The sequence below is a fragment of the Narcine bancroftii genome, chromosome 7 (assembly GCF_036971445.1).
Source record: "Narcine bancroftii isolate sNarBan1 chromosome 7, sNarBan1.hap1, whole genome shotgun sequence".
NCBI classification, from domain to species: domain Eukaryota; kingdom Metazoa; phylum Chordata; class Chondrichthyes; order Torpediniformes; family Narcinidae; genus Narcine; species Narcine bancroftii.
This window is the reverse complement of record NC_091475.1, coordinates 202,294,686-202,310,289: the sequence shown is the minus strand read 5'-3', so window position 1 is coordinate 202,310,289 and position 15,604 is coordinate 202,294,686. Positions and strand designations below refer to the sequence as shown.

Below are 15,604 nucleotides of genomic sequence, written 5' to 3'. Positions count from 1 at the left end.
TCTCTTTGAATAATTGGGCCCAGACTGTAATGGTCTGGGTAAATTTTTTATAAAGATATGATATTTGTATATTTGTTATAGATACTTATAGTGGGGTTAATTGGGTTAAGACATTATATTGTTAATAGTCATGAATACATTTAGAGTTAAAATTTAACCCTTTTGAATTGCATCGTCTGTTGTGCTGGTTTGAGGTGTAACTCAGGAAGGAGGTATCAGTGCCGCAAGGCTTGTAACACCAGGTTCAGGAACAGCTGGTACCCCTCCTCAAAACAAGCTAATTTTCTTACGTGCATTTTTTGATTTTGGTTTCCCACTGTATTGCACAGTTTGTTTACCTTTGTTTGTTTACATGTGCACATAGTGTACAGTTTTATTTTGCGCTGCCAATAAGTAATAACTCGGCCTCGCCGCAGGAAAAAGGGTACTCTGTCAATAAATCTGAAATTGGAAATCTGAAATCCGACATCATTACCACCCTCTCTATCCGACCATCAAACTAATTTTGTATCCTATTCACTTTCGCATCCTGGATCCAATGCATTTTAACCTTTCAAGAAGTCTCCTAGTTGACTTCAATTAAGTAAGAGTAATAAATGGGGGTGAGGGCGATCTGGCTGCGACATCTGTCACCCCCGTTGATCGCGAGGGATGATTTGGCTGATCTGGCTGTCAAGGTGGGTGCTATCCTTCCCTCACGGCTCCATGTGTGTCCCTCCCGAAGCTCAGCGCTCGGTCGCAAAGATAGCCCCCCCCAGAAGAAGACCGGTGTAGGGTATGTGATGTAGCTACTCCCCTGCTCGACTAAACCTTAAAGTGTGAGTAACAAACGGTGACTGCACGCCACGCATCAAGAAAGTAGCAAGTACAACAGAACAACAGTGAGTTATCTTCTTGATCTGCTGCTTTCCTTCGAATAAAGTTCTCCTCGGTAAGATTTGGAGGGGCTTAGACAGCCAGCTATAACAATAGCAAATACTAGAGGACATCTGTCTAACGTGAGCTGAGGAAGGATTAGGGGAGATGTCAGAGGTAAATGTTTGACCCAGAGAGCAGTACTTGTCTGGGTGCATTTCTAGGGGTGGGGGTGGAGTTTGGTATCATCAGGATGTTTAAAAGACCTTCGGGATAGCCACAAGTAGAGGAATATGAGGTAGGGAAGGATGAGATTGTTGTGGAGTAGGCTTTCAGAGTTGGGCTGAAGGGCGTGAACCATGCCGAACTGTTCTGGGCTTCCAAAAACTTCACTAACGAGAGTGCAGGCACAAGAGTGGGTTTCAGTGTGGGCATCAATGAGTCTAAAAGGTGTGAGGAACGGCCTTTGCCTTACTGGAAAAGGAAGAGGCAAAAATGGAGGGAAATCCTAAACATGAAACAGTGTTGCACACAGGGTAATCAAGATGATAGTGTTTCTGAGTTAACTGGAAACAAGACCAAACAGTGACTCAGAAGCAGGCAGTTACACATGCACTGAGTCATTCCCTTAAAGCTTCAGATGATCCAGGTGTTCAACAATATTGTCCTCATTTATTCAGTTTTCAACAGCACTCTTGATGATGAAAACATTTATTGATGCACTTCATGGCTTTAAAACTGCCTTTAATTTGTTTCTCTCACTCTCTCTCAGATATCTCCTCTCTCTCTCTCCACTCTGTCTGTCTGTCTCTCTCTCTCTCTGCTTTCATACCACTACTAAGCAGACAGTCCTGCAAACATTGGAATCACTTTGACAACCTGGGCCCCACCCTATCAGACATATTCCTTTTAGCCTAACCAACTCTGCTCCACCTGCTCTGCAATTTGAAATGAAGTTGTTTTCTGGTTTTCCCAGTCCTAACAAGAATACCAGGACCTGACACAAATGAGAAAAACGGATGCTGGAATTTTGAGTAAGTAGAGAGAGAATCTGGAAGGGCCCAGTGGATCAGGCAGTACCCATGGATAGAAATGGCCGGTCAATGTATAGGGTCAGGTCCTCTCATTGAGACAGAATAACATTCCGATAAAGGGTCCCGATCCAAATCTGTCCACCAACGCTTTCTGAACCACTGAGTCCCTTCAAGATCTCTGTTCGTGAAAGTGTTCATTGTTTCTCTTCCCACAAAGAGAATGGTTAGAATATCTGAATCAAATCTGCATCTGAAATGGCTGAGGAAGTAGAGAAGACGGTTACTGTCACAATATTTAAGAAGCACCTGTGGAGGCACAAGAAATTTCAGGACATGAAAAGGATGGTCAGCATGAACATCAAACAGAGAATATCACAGCACAGCACAGGCCCTCCAGGTCACGATGTTCTGCCGACCTAGACAAACCAACTCAACCAATCAAACCTTCCCTTCCTCACACCCGTAACCCTTTATTTCTCTGACACCCACTTGCCTGTCTAAGAGTCTTTTCAGTGTCCCTATTGTACAGGCCTCCACCACCACTCCTGGCAATGCATTCCATGGACATGGTGGGTCAAATCTGTGCTGTTTGACTCTGCGATCTTTTCCAGGATAGGGCCAGCTATGTAGAACTCACTGAAATATGATAGGCTGCAGACACTGTAAACAGTGTAAACTCCTATTGGTCTTTTCAGCATCCATAGGAGACAAAGATATATCGCTGGCAATATATCTCCTAGAAAAGACCAGCAGGAGTTCCTCCAGCATTTTGGTGTTTTTATGTAGAACTCACAGCCTGGCAGAGGGTCACCAAGGGCACTGGGCGGCGCGGTTGGCGCCATGCCTTTACGGCGCCAGCGAGCGGGACTGGACCTGGGTTCGATTCCTGCGCTGCCTGTACGCTCTCCCCGTGCCTTGCGTGGGTTTTCTCCAGGGGCTCCGGTTTCCGCCCACCCTTCAACAACGTCCCGGGTGGGGGGGGGGGGGTGTAGGTTAATGGGGTGTAAATTGGGTGGGGGGTAAATTGGGTGGCACGGACTCATGGGGCCGAATTGGCCGGTTACCGTACTGTGAAATGGGGCGAGTATTTTGATCAGGATAAGTTACAATGGACAGGAGAGGCAGTTTCCATGACCCAGAAGTACTTTATTATGTTATTTGCTTTGTACTTGACTGTATTCCAATCTTTCCCATGACTCACCTCAGTAATATGCTTTGCACTGACGTTTTAACCACAATGGCAAGAGGGAAACACGCCCTTCTGCAGACATTGAACAGTATTTGCAGTCCACCTAGTCTTCAATTTCACCTCCAGAGGGAAGTTTCAAACACTCAGAGTGGGAAGAAAAAGTGCAAAGTAAAGCAGGTCTTACCTTTGCATTGAGATTTTATTTGCTTCTGGGGTTTTTCTACAATTTATTTTTAACCCCCCCCAATTTGGACTCCTTGTTCCCGCTCTCATGGGTGAGGCCCGCCGCAAGCCGGTCGCCAGCGGGAATCCCCGGCGCTGACAGCTGTCAGTTTCAACCAGGTGGGGCTCCTCAGAACGTCCAGGGGAGTCCTTGCTTCTCATTGGAGGAGGGGCCCGTCCGTCACGTCGAGGGACAAGGGGAGGGGGCGGCGCCCTGGCTCCATTCGCTGTTGCAAGTTTGCACCCCACGCAAGGATCAAAGTTGATTTTGGAGGGAGTGACGGGGGTTGCGAGGAACTTTGTGCAACTTTGGAGGTTCCCCATTGCACGATGCTGCTTTTGAGAAGTTTCCTCTTTGCCTGCCTCCTATGTCTTGTCACAGCGTACGGTAAGGCTCCAATGTAATTTCCAGCCATGTGTCTGTCTTAAGATTGTTTACACCTCATTACTGGGGGATTTAAGGGCGAGATGTGTGCCCCCCCCCCCAAACCCCTTCTTCCAGTCAAGAGGATGTGTTGGCAGCGAAGTTAGCGAAGAGTTTTTCCCTCCTGCCAGTCTCCAGGGCTGGACCAGCTGGCCCAGTACAGGTGCAGTGGGCCGAGTGTCCTCCTCAGCAGGGCCAGATTATGGCCAACTGATCCCCTAAGCACAGCCCAATAATGGTTCTCCCCCCCCCCCCCCACCCTCATCCCAGTCTCACTGGCAAGACATTAGGAATGAAATAATAGATTAAAAATTCAGTGGCCAGACCCCAGAACTAAATGTGTTTTTAAAATTATTGTGTGGGGGTGGGGTGGGGGGGGGGGGGGGCGTTCAGCTGCACCATTGGTAAGTATAGCTCTTGGGGAAAAAAAAACTCTGTGCTGCCCCCTTCCCTTGGTGTCTTAAGCACATGCTTATTTTGGCTAATGGCTAAACAGGTTGTAAAAGGTCCTTCTTTACCTGTGAAGGGCGAAAGAATCATATTTGGATGGCATTGCGTTTCCCCCCCCCCCCCACTCCTGTTTGTCAGCATTGTCCAATACATTATAGACACAGCTGGGATTGAGCCAACACCAAGAGGCTGGACAGGCAGCATCCGCAAAGAGAAATAAGCAAAGTTTTGGGTCGGGCATGTCTTTGGAGATCAAGCTGGGAGGGCGAGAAAGCCTAAAAACATGGAGATGGGAATGGGCAAGGAGCTGACAGGAGAGTAGGCTGATGGAGGAGAGGTGGAGACAACTGAAAAGTAAGTACTGGAATGGGCTCAGAGAATGGGAACAGGTGGAAACCGTGAAAGTGGATCAGGGTGGGGAAAATTCAATCTTCATGAATTGTGCGAAGTTTACGATTTTCATCCTGGAGCGCTGCACCGAGAGGTGCACGATAGACATCAGAACAGTTATCCATGTGCTTTAGTACTATGCAGGAACTATATTTATTCCAATTTAGTTTACTATCAGGTAGCTTCTCCAAGCATCAGGTGAATTTTGCCAGAATTACCATGGAGAAAATACTTCAATTAAACAAAAGCATTTCCTAGTTATTCCTTGTCACTTAGAGGTGCGTCTAATTCCGCATCATTTGGAGGTGGTCAGGGTAAGATTAAAAAAAACAATGACTGGATCAGGATCATGCCACAGATGCCAGAGCAGTGATCCATACTCTCTGCAGATTGTTAGTTCCTTTCTCCTGGACCCTGCTGACAGGGATGACCTTTACTGTTCATTCCCCCATTACCCCAGAACAGTGTGCTCTGCTTGGATACTTGAGATGATATTTTAAGATGCAATAACGTGGCTGGCTGTCTGTATTCGCGTACATGTCAGACTGGAAGAGTGCCACAGATTTCCATCCTGAACAAGGATGTTAAAGGCCCCTCGAGCCTGATCTGCCATTATGATGGTCATGGGTGATCTGTGTTAACCTCAACTCTTCCTCTGTGCCAGTTCCCCAGGACTATTCATGCCTCAATCTTTTTTGGCCCAGTTGGTGTAGTCGTTAGCACAAAGATATTACAGTGCCAAGTGACCCAACTTCAAATCCGGTGCTGTCTGTAAGGAGTTTATATATTCTTTCTGTGTTCTCGTGAGATTACTCCAGGTGCTCCAGTTTCCTGGCACCCTCCAAAATGTAAAGGTCATCCCTGTCAGCAGGGTCCAGGAGAAAGGAACTAACAATCTGCAGAGAGTATGGATCACTGCTCTGGCATCTGTGGGTTAATTGGGCAGTACATGTTTAAGCGACTGGAAGGGTCTTCTACTGTGCTGTATCATTACATTTAATTTAAAAAATCCAATGTTCATCTCACTCCATTTTAAATGCATTGAATAATCCAGTCTCTACACTTTGGTTTTCAAACTTATTCTTCCCACTCACATCCCACCTTAAGTAATCCCCACCTTAAGGTATTGTTTAAGGTGGGATGTGGGTGGGAAGGGAAGGTTGAGATTCACTGCTCTAGATCCACTTATTACCGAAATATTTTGCTTGAGGGAAAATGGTCATTGGGCCATATCCTTTGGAGTTACGAAACCATGCACATAACGAGTCAATGAGGGACGATTAAAACAGTGGTTTTCAGACTTTTTCTTTCCCCTCACATCCCACCTTAAGCAATCCCTTACTAATCACGGAGCACCTGTGGCATAAAGTGGTGTGTGAGTGGAAAGAAAAAGATTGAGAACCATTGCAACCACCTTTGAGGACAGAGAATTTCAGGGGTTTTCTGCCCTCTGAGAGAGAGAAAAAAAAACTTTAGAAAATATGAGTGAACCAAATAGTTGTTACCTGCAACTGGATTCTGGACTTCATGACCAAAAGACCACAGACAATCCGGGATGGTGGCAAAATTTCAAATCCCATCACACTGAGTACTTGTGCATTTTGGAGATTAGTGCCCACAACTGTTCAAGCTGTTAGCTCATGATTGCACTGCCAGATTCTGTACAGAGTAATCAGGAATGATAAATGTATAACAGGAGCTAGCCTCATCAACAGCAATGAGGTTGGGAGACTCGTCAAATAGCATGATGACAAGAACCTGAGTCTTGAAGTGAACAAGGCAAAGGAGATAATGGACAAAGGATGAAGGTCGACCATTTTCCATTACACATCAATAGTTCTGTCATGGAGAGAGCAGAGACCACAAAGTTGCGTGGTGTGTATATAGAGGATGACCTCTCCTGCACCCACAACACCTCCTCATTAGTCAAGAAAGATGCAGCATCATCTACACTAAGGAAGTTGAGGAAGGCAAGGCCACCAGCCCCCATCCTGACAACATTTTACAGGAGCACATTTGAGACCGTCCTGTCTGGCCACATCATTGAATGATAGGGGAACTGCAAAGCATTGGATCAGAAGTCAATAGAGAGGATAATGAAAACAGCCGAGAAGATCACTGGTGTCTCCCTTTATTGGTGACGTTTACCGGGAGTGTGGCTTAAGTAGGGCTCAAAGAATTGTAGAGGACCCTTTCCATCCAGCACAAAATATCTTTGACACACTGCCATCAAGAAGGAGGTACAGGAGCATCAAATTCAGAACTGCCAGGCTGGGAAATAGTTTCTTCCCGAGTGAAACACCAAAGTCTGCAATTGCTGTGATTGTAATAAAAACGCAACGAAATGCTGGAGGACCCCAGCCAGTCTTTTTAGCGTCCATAGGAGACAAAGATATATTGCCGACGTTTCTTCAAGGACTCAGGACCGAAATGATGGTGATATATCTTTGTCTGCTATGGACGCTGAAAGACTGGCTGAGTTCCTCCAGCATTTCCGTGAGCTTTTAACAGTTTCTTCCCACAGAATGTGAGATCGATGAACAGTATCTTGTAACTGAGTCAATCATCCTGAAATTTTGTGTGTGCCTGTGCACTTCGGTCCGGAGAAACGCGATTTTGTCTGGTTTTAAATGTAGAGTTAGATGATAATGAGCTTGGAAGTTGGAACTTGTGGTGACCATCATTACTCAGGGGATGTGAGAGATGTCCCTGATGACAGAATACTAAACGAGCTATTCCACGGAGAGATGGCAGAGGGCACACCATCTGTGGGGGATAACAAAAAATAGATTCAAACAGCATGAAGAGGTTCAGCATTGACATACACCACTCAACAACCAGCAACTGGACGGTCCTGTTTGGTGTATCTGCGTGAAACACAGTGTTCATTCATCTGAGGAACCCAGAATAGAGGAAGCAGAGAGGAAAAGAGAATTTCGGAAATCGCTGCCATAAAATCCCTGTACCTCTGCCACCTGTGTGAAAGGAACTTTGAAGCCCAGATTGGTCAAAACAGCCACCTTTATATGCATTGCAACACAAAAGGCCAGAAGCCGTGGTCTTAATGAAGAATGAGGAAGTCTCTCCCGAAGAAACTAGACTTCCCAACAGCTTCTGTTAGCTGCTTTAATTTATTTTTGAAATTTAAAAATACAGCATTGTAAACAGCCCGCAAGCTGATGCCATCCAATTACACCCTTGTGACCAATTAACCTGCTGACTTCATATGTCTTTAGAATATGGGAGGAGTCCGGAACACCGGAGGAAACTCGGGCAGACTTGGGTGAATGTACAAATTCCTTACAGAGAGTGCTGAATTCAAACCCAGGTTACTGGGGCTATAATAGCGTTGTGATATCCCCTACGCTAACCGCGCCGCCCTACGCTAACCATGCTGCCCTGGTATGGCTTAAGGCGGACCCACTGTGCAAGCTTTGCTCATTACAGGGGAAATTAATTGCAGGGCATTTCAAATACTGAAAGGGATGGACAGAGTAGATGCGGGAAGGATGCTTCCCATGGTAGGGGAGTCTCGGACAAGGTGGCACAATATCAGGATAAAAGGGCGTCAATTTAAAGCAGAGATGCGGGAAAATTTCTTTAGTCAGAGGGTCGTGAGTCTGTGGAACTTGTTGCCACAGGCGGCTGTGTAAGCGAGATGGTTGGGTGTATCGAAGGCAGAGATTGACAGGTATTAGTCAGGGCATCAAGGGTGATGGGGAGAAAGCCGGGGAGTGGGGGTGAGTGGGAGAATGAGTCAGCTCATGACTAGAAAGGCGGGGCAGACTCGATAGGACTACTTCTTCTAAGTCTTGTGATCTAATGTTGGGTTCTCTTTTAAGGCCATCTCTTTTTGTTTAAAATGCTGATAGTTTAAATCTGAAATAAGAGCAGAGGAATGCGAGCAAAACGCGGCAGGTCAGGCAGCATATGGGTAGGCATGATTGAAATTCTGGGCCATGTCCCTCCATTCAAGACTGTATGACAAAGCATAGCACATGGAACAATGCAGCCCAGAAGCAGACCCTTTAACTCTTGATGTCTGATGCCAGTCTCAGCTGCATATCTACCTGCCCGTGGTCTATATCACTTTCTGCTCCATCTATTCTGCATTTGCATGCCTCTTGGACATTGTTGTTATACTATATCTGCTTCCACCACATCCCTGACAGCACATTCCAGGTGTCTCTCTAACTAATAAATGGAAGTGTTTTAAATTTTCCATAGACTTTTCCCCTTTCCCCTTAAGCTATGCCCCTAATGTATGATATTTCTACCCTAAGAGAAGGACTCCAAATATCTTTCCTGTCTATGTCCCTGTTTATCTGAACAATCACTCAGCTCTCCTGTCAGCCTTCAATACTCCGTAGCAGCCTTTCTCAACCTTTTTTTTGCCTATGGTCCCCTTAGTTTGCGGGGCCCCTCACTGTGAAGCAGTCAAGTTTAGATGTTTTTTTTCCTTTTGATGACATAAAAATTATTTTTTTTTAAAATGCACTATGCTTTCAGTCCTTGGTCCCCTTTTAAATGCGCTGCGACCCCATCTCCCACAGAGGTGGCGAGTCGGGGGTGGGGGTGGGATGGATATGCTCCCGGTTGAGAATGGCTGCTTGAAAGAAAACAACCTAAAGCTCCTTGCAAGTGGTCCCAGGATTAGCGGCCAAACGGACTTTAAAGTGTCTAGTGTGAAAGGAAAATCGACTTGCCGGCGCATCAGATGACATCAACTCATGCCGATGATTGACAGTTTAGACCCCTAGTACAATTTGCAGATGCCAGTACTGAGATGAGGCAAGTGTAGAACGGGCAATTTCACTGTGGAATTGAAATGACCCAAGTTTTTGCATGAGTGGAGGAACATGAAGGAAGAAAAGATTAAAATGAAGGTATAAACTTTGCCGTGGGAAAGTTCCAGCGGGAGAGAGAGAAAGTGGAAATAAATAGCAATAAATAGAAATAGCGGACAATTTTTAAACAGTGTGGGAAAGTTGGTTGCCCTTTAGTGCACACTTTATAAAGACTGTGGGCAAGAAAGCGATGGAGGTCCTGACTTCCCAGAATGCCGGGTGGCAGAGAAACCCTTCCATGCATGCTCTGGGTCTTTCCCCTTTACAAATTGTGCGCTAAAGCGCTACCAACTTTCCCACACTGTTTAAAAATTGTCCGCTATTGCTGTTTATTGGTAGGACATGTATAGGTCGGCACAACAACAGGGTCTGAAGGGCTCAAACTGTGCTGTACATAAAGCTTTATTATGATATAGTTAGGCATAATTAATTTTGTTTGAATATAAGACGATAATACATTGATCAGATTTAGGACAGGTCCACCATCATTCAATGCATCATGATGTCACCGGTAGAAGGTAGAACAGTCCTAACCCTGGGGATGGCTCCTTGCAAGTGTGAAAGCATTCAGTGTCCCAGTCAGGAGTGGTCAAGTGTGAAAAGCCAAACCCCCATTCCTCTCCTGGGACACTGAACAGCCAATTTAGTGGGATGCAAGTGTGAAAGGGGCTTAAGTTTGCTCAGTGTCTCCTTCCCACTAATACCCTCCAAACTGGGTAATATTCATCTGAATCTCTTCTGCCCCCTCTCCAAAGCTTTCACATCCTTCCTGTAAGGCAATGCCCAGAACTCCAGTCATTAATCTGTATGTGGCTTTGCAAAGTAGAATTTGAGATGTTACTGCTGGAAACAAGGGGACATGGTTACAAGATTAGGAGATGGTCATTTAAAATTAAGGTAGCAGGAACATTTTCAGGATCAGATTTTATTGTCATGAACATGGCACAAAATTATTGTTTTTGTGGCAGCATTACAGTGGAAATATTGCTATAAAATTACATTTAAAAATAAATAAATTAGTGCAAAAATAGGAGAAAGTGAGATAGAGCCTGTGGTTCGTTGTCCGTTCAGAAATCTGATGGCAGAGGGGAAGAAGCTGTTTTTGTGGCACTGGGTGTTCATCCTCAGGCTCCTGTACTTCCTGCCTGAAGGTAGCAGAGTGAAGAGGGCATGGCCTGGGTGGTGGAGGTCCTTGAAGATAGAGGCTGCCTCCTTAAGATACCACCTCTTGTAGATGTCCTCAATGGAGTGGAGACTGATGCCTGTGATGGTGCAGGTCGAGTTCACAGCTCTCTGTAGCATGGCGCCTCCATACCAGACTGCGAAGCAACCAGTCAGAATACTCTCCAATGTTTGCCTGTAGAAGTTTGCAAGAGTCTTTTTCTCACAGAAGGCAGCGAATCTCTGGAACTCTATACTGTTACGAGCCCAGGGGACCCCATATCCCAGAAGCAATAGATATTCACCAAGACAAATGGTTATTTAAACAAAAGTTGCTTTTAATTATCATTCAACATGAAAATAGAATCAAACTAACTTATCACTATTAACTTACTTAACCTAAATTAATCCCCTTCTAATTCTAAGTGCACAAGTATGTGTAAGTTCAGAAAAGTTCTTTGGTTCATAGTCCAATCTCACTTCTCATTCCTCCAAGTTCACTGGTTGCAGGCAATTCTTATACTGTGCACAGAATTTAATATTTATAAAGTTCACCAGGCTTTGGTGCTTGAAAGTTAAATGGTTACCACTCATGAAGGTTCTTGTCGGTTTTCAGAGAGAGATTTGTTGTTCCAGGACATCCACAACTGATGTACTTCCATCATCCACTTCAGTATCTTGCTGATGAATCTTGCCCCTTCAGGGTTCTCCAGATGATAACCTCTTTCTTTCTGGTCACCACAGAGTTCCTTTTTGTTTCCCTTATTCCAAGTGAAACATTGGACAGCCAGTCCTCTCCTCTTGCATGAACTACAAGGGCTTTGACCAGGCCATCTTCCAAATGATGTTTTCCACAAGCTTGCCAGCTTGTCCTGTTCCAGTCCCAGCTGCTGTAGCTGGCTATAACACTGTAGAATGATCTCTGTCTCTTTCTTTCTCTCTGAGAGAAAGCCTATTTGACTGCTTGCAAAACCATACGACCCTCTTAGAACAAGTTTTCTTCCAGACAGTCTGCGGCACCACCAAGATCTTTCATTTGTTGCCTTTTGTAAACAATAATCCATTAATGAAGTGTCTTGAGCACTCTTCAAAGCTCTTGCAAAAACTGTGGAGCTGATATGTCTAGCATGCGGGTGAGCTCCAGTATTTTAAATAAGATCTGTTTTAAAGTGTTTGCATGTGACCTACAGTAACAAACCTGTACTGACAATAACCACACCAGCAGTGTGAGTATAAGACAGCTTTATATACAAGGTCACTGGGATGACCCCTGGTGACTTAGTGATGTAATTACATATCACCACATTCACCGTCCCTTAAAAAATTGTTATTCCCTGGCTCTGGAGCGGACGGGAATTCTGCACATATGTGGTGATCGGGATCATGGCTTGTAGAGATTCTTCCACCCACACTTGTAGTGGCCCCTTTCTGATCGGACTGGGGTTTAGGGTCGGCGGCCTCTGTACCGGCAAACCCATGGGCAGACAGGGTTCTTGGCCATTTCTTACCTACCCTATCATACTTCTGTGGTCTTCCCTGCATTTCACCACGAATCCAGTACAGTGGTCCCTCACCGTCTCTGACCTCTGATGCACGTGTGTGCTGGTCACTCCTGGATTCCATTCCTCAGGAAGAGTCTCCAGGTGGTTGGGAATGCGCATTGGAGCAGAAGCAGCTTCTATCCTAGTAGCTATGATGTTAGTTTATTAAATTGTACTGACAATAACCACAACAGCAGTGCGAGTATAAGACAGATTTATATACAAGGTGACTGGGATGACCCCTGGTGATCTAGTGGTGTAATTACATATCACCACAAAACCTTTTGCCAATTTATCTCCCAAAAACATATCTATATACTCTGTTACAATACCTCTGAGGGTTGGGGAAGATGAACCATTGGTTACCTCACAACAGATAGGGTTTGGATACTATAGAGATGGTGCAGGGGAGATTTACAAGGAAGCTGCCTGGATTGGAGAGCATGCCATGTGGATAGGTTGAGTGAACTTGGTCTTTTCTCCTTGGAGCAACGGAGGATGAGGGGTGACCAGATAGTAATGTATAAGATGATGAGAGACATTAATTGTGTGAATGGCCAGATGCTTTAACCTAGGGCTGAAATGGCTAACTTGATGGGGTGTTAAGTACAGGGGATGTAAGTTTTTCACACACATGGACTGCGCTGCTGACGATCATGGTGGAGGCAGATACCATAAGACCTTTTGAGAGGCTATTAGAGAGGTACATGGGTAGGTTATTAGGTCGGCAAAATACTGCGCTCCAGATTTCTATCTTCTATATATTTAAAAAGAAGGTAGGTATGTTTTTGAAAGATTAAGGACAATGCTTATCTAGCACAAAAGAGGAGTTGAGGTCAGAACAGGTCAACTATTTTCATACTGGGAAGACTTGAATGGAACATAAGAAACTAGGAGCTTCCCCCTTTTGAAGGCTTCAACGCCAGAGTGCCATGTAGTGGAAAAGCTCAGCAGATCATGTAGCATCCATGGAAATCAATGGGTGATTGATGTTTCATCCCCAACCCCCTCTTCAGATATGTGCCGAAGTGGGGTCTGATACCCGAAGAAGGGCTCAGGCCCGAAATATTTAACATCTACTGCTTTGTGTGGACGCTGCATGGCCTGCTGGGTTTCTGCAGCACTGCACTCGACCCGAGTGCCTGCAGGCCTCTTCTTTACTTTGGACCAGAGTAGTTTCTTCGTAGCTTGAACTTGCCAACTTCGTGTGAATTAAATACTTTTCAGAGTTGTTTTTGAGCCTGCTGTTGGTAATGTTGCTCTTGACTTTGGTGAGTTCTTTGCCCATCACTGAACTAGAAGTAGGGAACTTGATGGGTGAAGTACGCATACAATGCGTGCAGACAGTTACGAACGGAATTGCAAGCATTAACCTTAGGCAGGATGTGGTCGATGCAATTGTCTTTCCATTGAGAATCTGAGAAATTGTCAAAATCAGCGTTGATACATTCTTTGTTGGAGTGGTTGATGTTTTAATAGAATCCAGATTTCATTGCCACAAATAAGGGTTGCTATCACATGGTATTGTACACTGGTTGTGATCTAGTGGTCATAGAATCCTGGAGAGTTACAGCATGGAAACATGCCTTTCAGCCCATCGAAGTCATGAAGTTTACGTTTCATGTCACCGAGGGACCGTGAGACTGTTCAGTCGAAGTTCGGGCTAGAGGTTTCCCAATCCACGCTGCACGGCGGGGCCTGCCGAAGAGGAAGTCAAGGATCCAACTGCAAAGTGAGGAGTTGAGTCCCAGATCTGAGAGTAAGATTATCAGTTTGATGGTGTGGTGGTATTGACCGCTGAGCTATTGACAACGAATGACAGCCTGACGTAGTTGTGCTCATTGTCCAGGTGGTACAACATTCAGTGAAGGGCCAGTGAGATGCCACCCCCCCCCCCCCATTGATCTGTAGTGGCGGTAGGCAAATGGAAGTGATCCAGGTCCTTTCTGAGGCGAGAGTTGATTTGCACCATTGCCAACCTCTCAAAGCATTGCATCATCAATGGACATAGACATTATGGAAATGTTTATTTTGTATCCTTTAACAATTACTTTTTACATTTACTTTGCACTTATAGACATTTACTGTTTTACTTATTATGTATCTATATGTATCTATTGAACAATCACTATGTAACCATGTACTGTTTGCAAATTCCATGCCATAATAATGGATGGGTAAAAGATAAGATTGGCGAGATGGGATGGGACATGTGGTAAGGAAGATGAGAAAAAGATAATAGCAGTGGGAGATGATGGAGCATGTGGTTTGAAACATGATTAGATTCTTTTCTTTGGCTTGGCTTCGCGGACGAAGATTTATGGAGGGGGTAAAATGTCCACGTCAGCTGCAGGCACGTTTGTGGCTGACAAGTCCGATGCGGGACAGGCAGACACGGTTGCAGCGGTTGCAGGGGAAAATTGGTTGGTTGGGTGTTGGGTTTTTCCTCCTTTGCCTTTTGTCAGTGAGGTGGGCTCTGCGGTCTTCTTCAAAGGAGGTTGCTGCCCGCCAAACTGTGAGGCGCCAAGATGCACGGTTTGAGGCGATATCAGCTCACTGGCGGTGGTCAATGTGGCAGGCACCAAGAGATTTCTTTAGGCAGTCCTTGTACCTCTTCTTTGGTGCACCTCTGTCTTGGTGGCCAGTGGAGAGCTTGACATAGAACACAATCTTGGGAAGGCGATGGTCCTCCATTCTGGAGACGTGACCTACCCAGCGCAGTTGGATCTTCAGCAGCGTGGATTCGATGCTGTCGGCCTCTGCCATCTCGAGTACTTCGATGTTAGGGATGAAGTCGCTCCAATGAATGTTGAGGATGGAGCGGAGACAACGCTGGTGGAAGCGTTCTAGGAGCCGTAGGTGATGCCGGTAAAGCACCCATGATTCGGAGCCGAACAGGAGTGTGGGTATGACAACGGCTCTGTATACGCTTATCTTTGTGAGGTTTTTCAGTTGGTTGTTTTTCCAGACTCTTGTGTAGTCTTCCAAGGGCGCTATTTGCCTTGGCGAGTCTGTTGTTTATCTCGTTGTCGATCCTTGCATCTGATGAAATGGTGCAGCCGAGATAGGTAAACTGGTTTACCGTTTTGAGTTTTGTGTGCCCGATGGAGATGTGGGGGGGCTGGTCGTCATGGTGGGGAGCTGGCTGATGGAGGAACTCAGTTTTCTTCAGGCTGACTTCCAGGCCAAACATTTTGGCAGTTTCGCAAAACAGGACGTCAAGCGCTGAAGAGCTGGCTCTGAATGGGCAACTAAAGCGGCATCATCTGCAAAGAGTAGTTCACGGACAAGTTTCTCTTGTGTCTTGGTGTGAGCTTGCAGGCGCCTCAGATTGAAGAGACTGCCATCCGTGCGGTACCGGATGTAAACAGCGTCTTCATTGTTGGGGTCTTTCATGGCTTGTTTCAGCATCATGCTGAAGAAGATTGAAAAGAGGGTTGGTGCGAGAACACAGCCTTGCTTCACGCCATTGTTAATGGAGAAGGGTTCAG

At 45.6% G+C, this 15,604-nt stretch overlaps 1 protein-coding gene across 6 annotated transcripts in view; it reads left to right on the top strand.

Annotated features, from left to right (window-relative positions):
- Positions 1 to 3,246: 3,246 nt before the first annotated feature.
- Positions 3,247 to 15,604, top strand: part of LOC138739621 (CD99 antigen-like protein 2) — an 87,227-nt gene continuing 74,869 nt past the window's right edge. For 2 of the 6 annotated variants that reach the window (XM_069892024.1, XM_069892028.1), the window contains exon 1: positions 3,252 to 3,688. In XM_069892024.1, coding sequence (XP_069748125.1) covers positions 3,631 to 3,688 — 58 coding nt within the window. In that variant the 5' untranslated portion in view covers positions 3,252 to 3,630. Of the gene's footprint in view, positions 3,689 to 15,604 lie in introns of all 6 variants that reach the window. The other 4 variants (XM_069892027.1, XM_069892025.1, XM_069892026.1 and 1 more) reach the window with 3 other exon arrangements.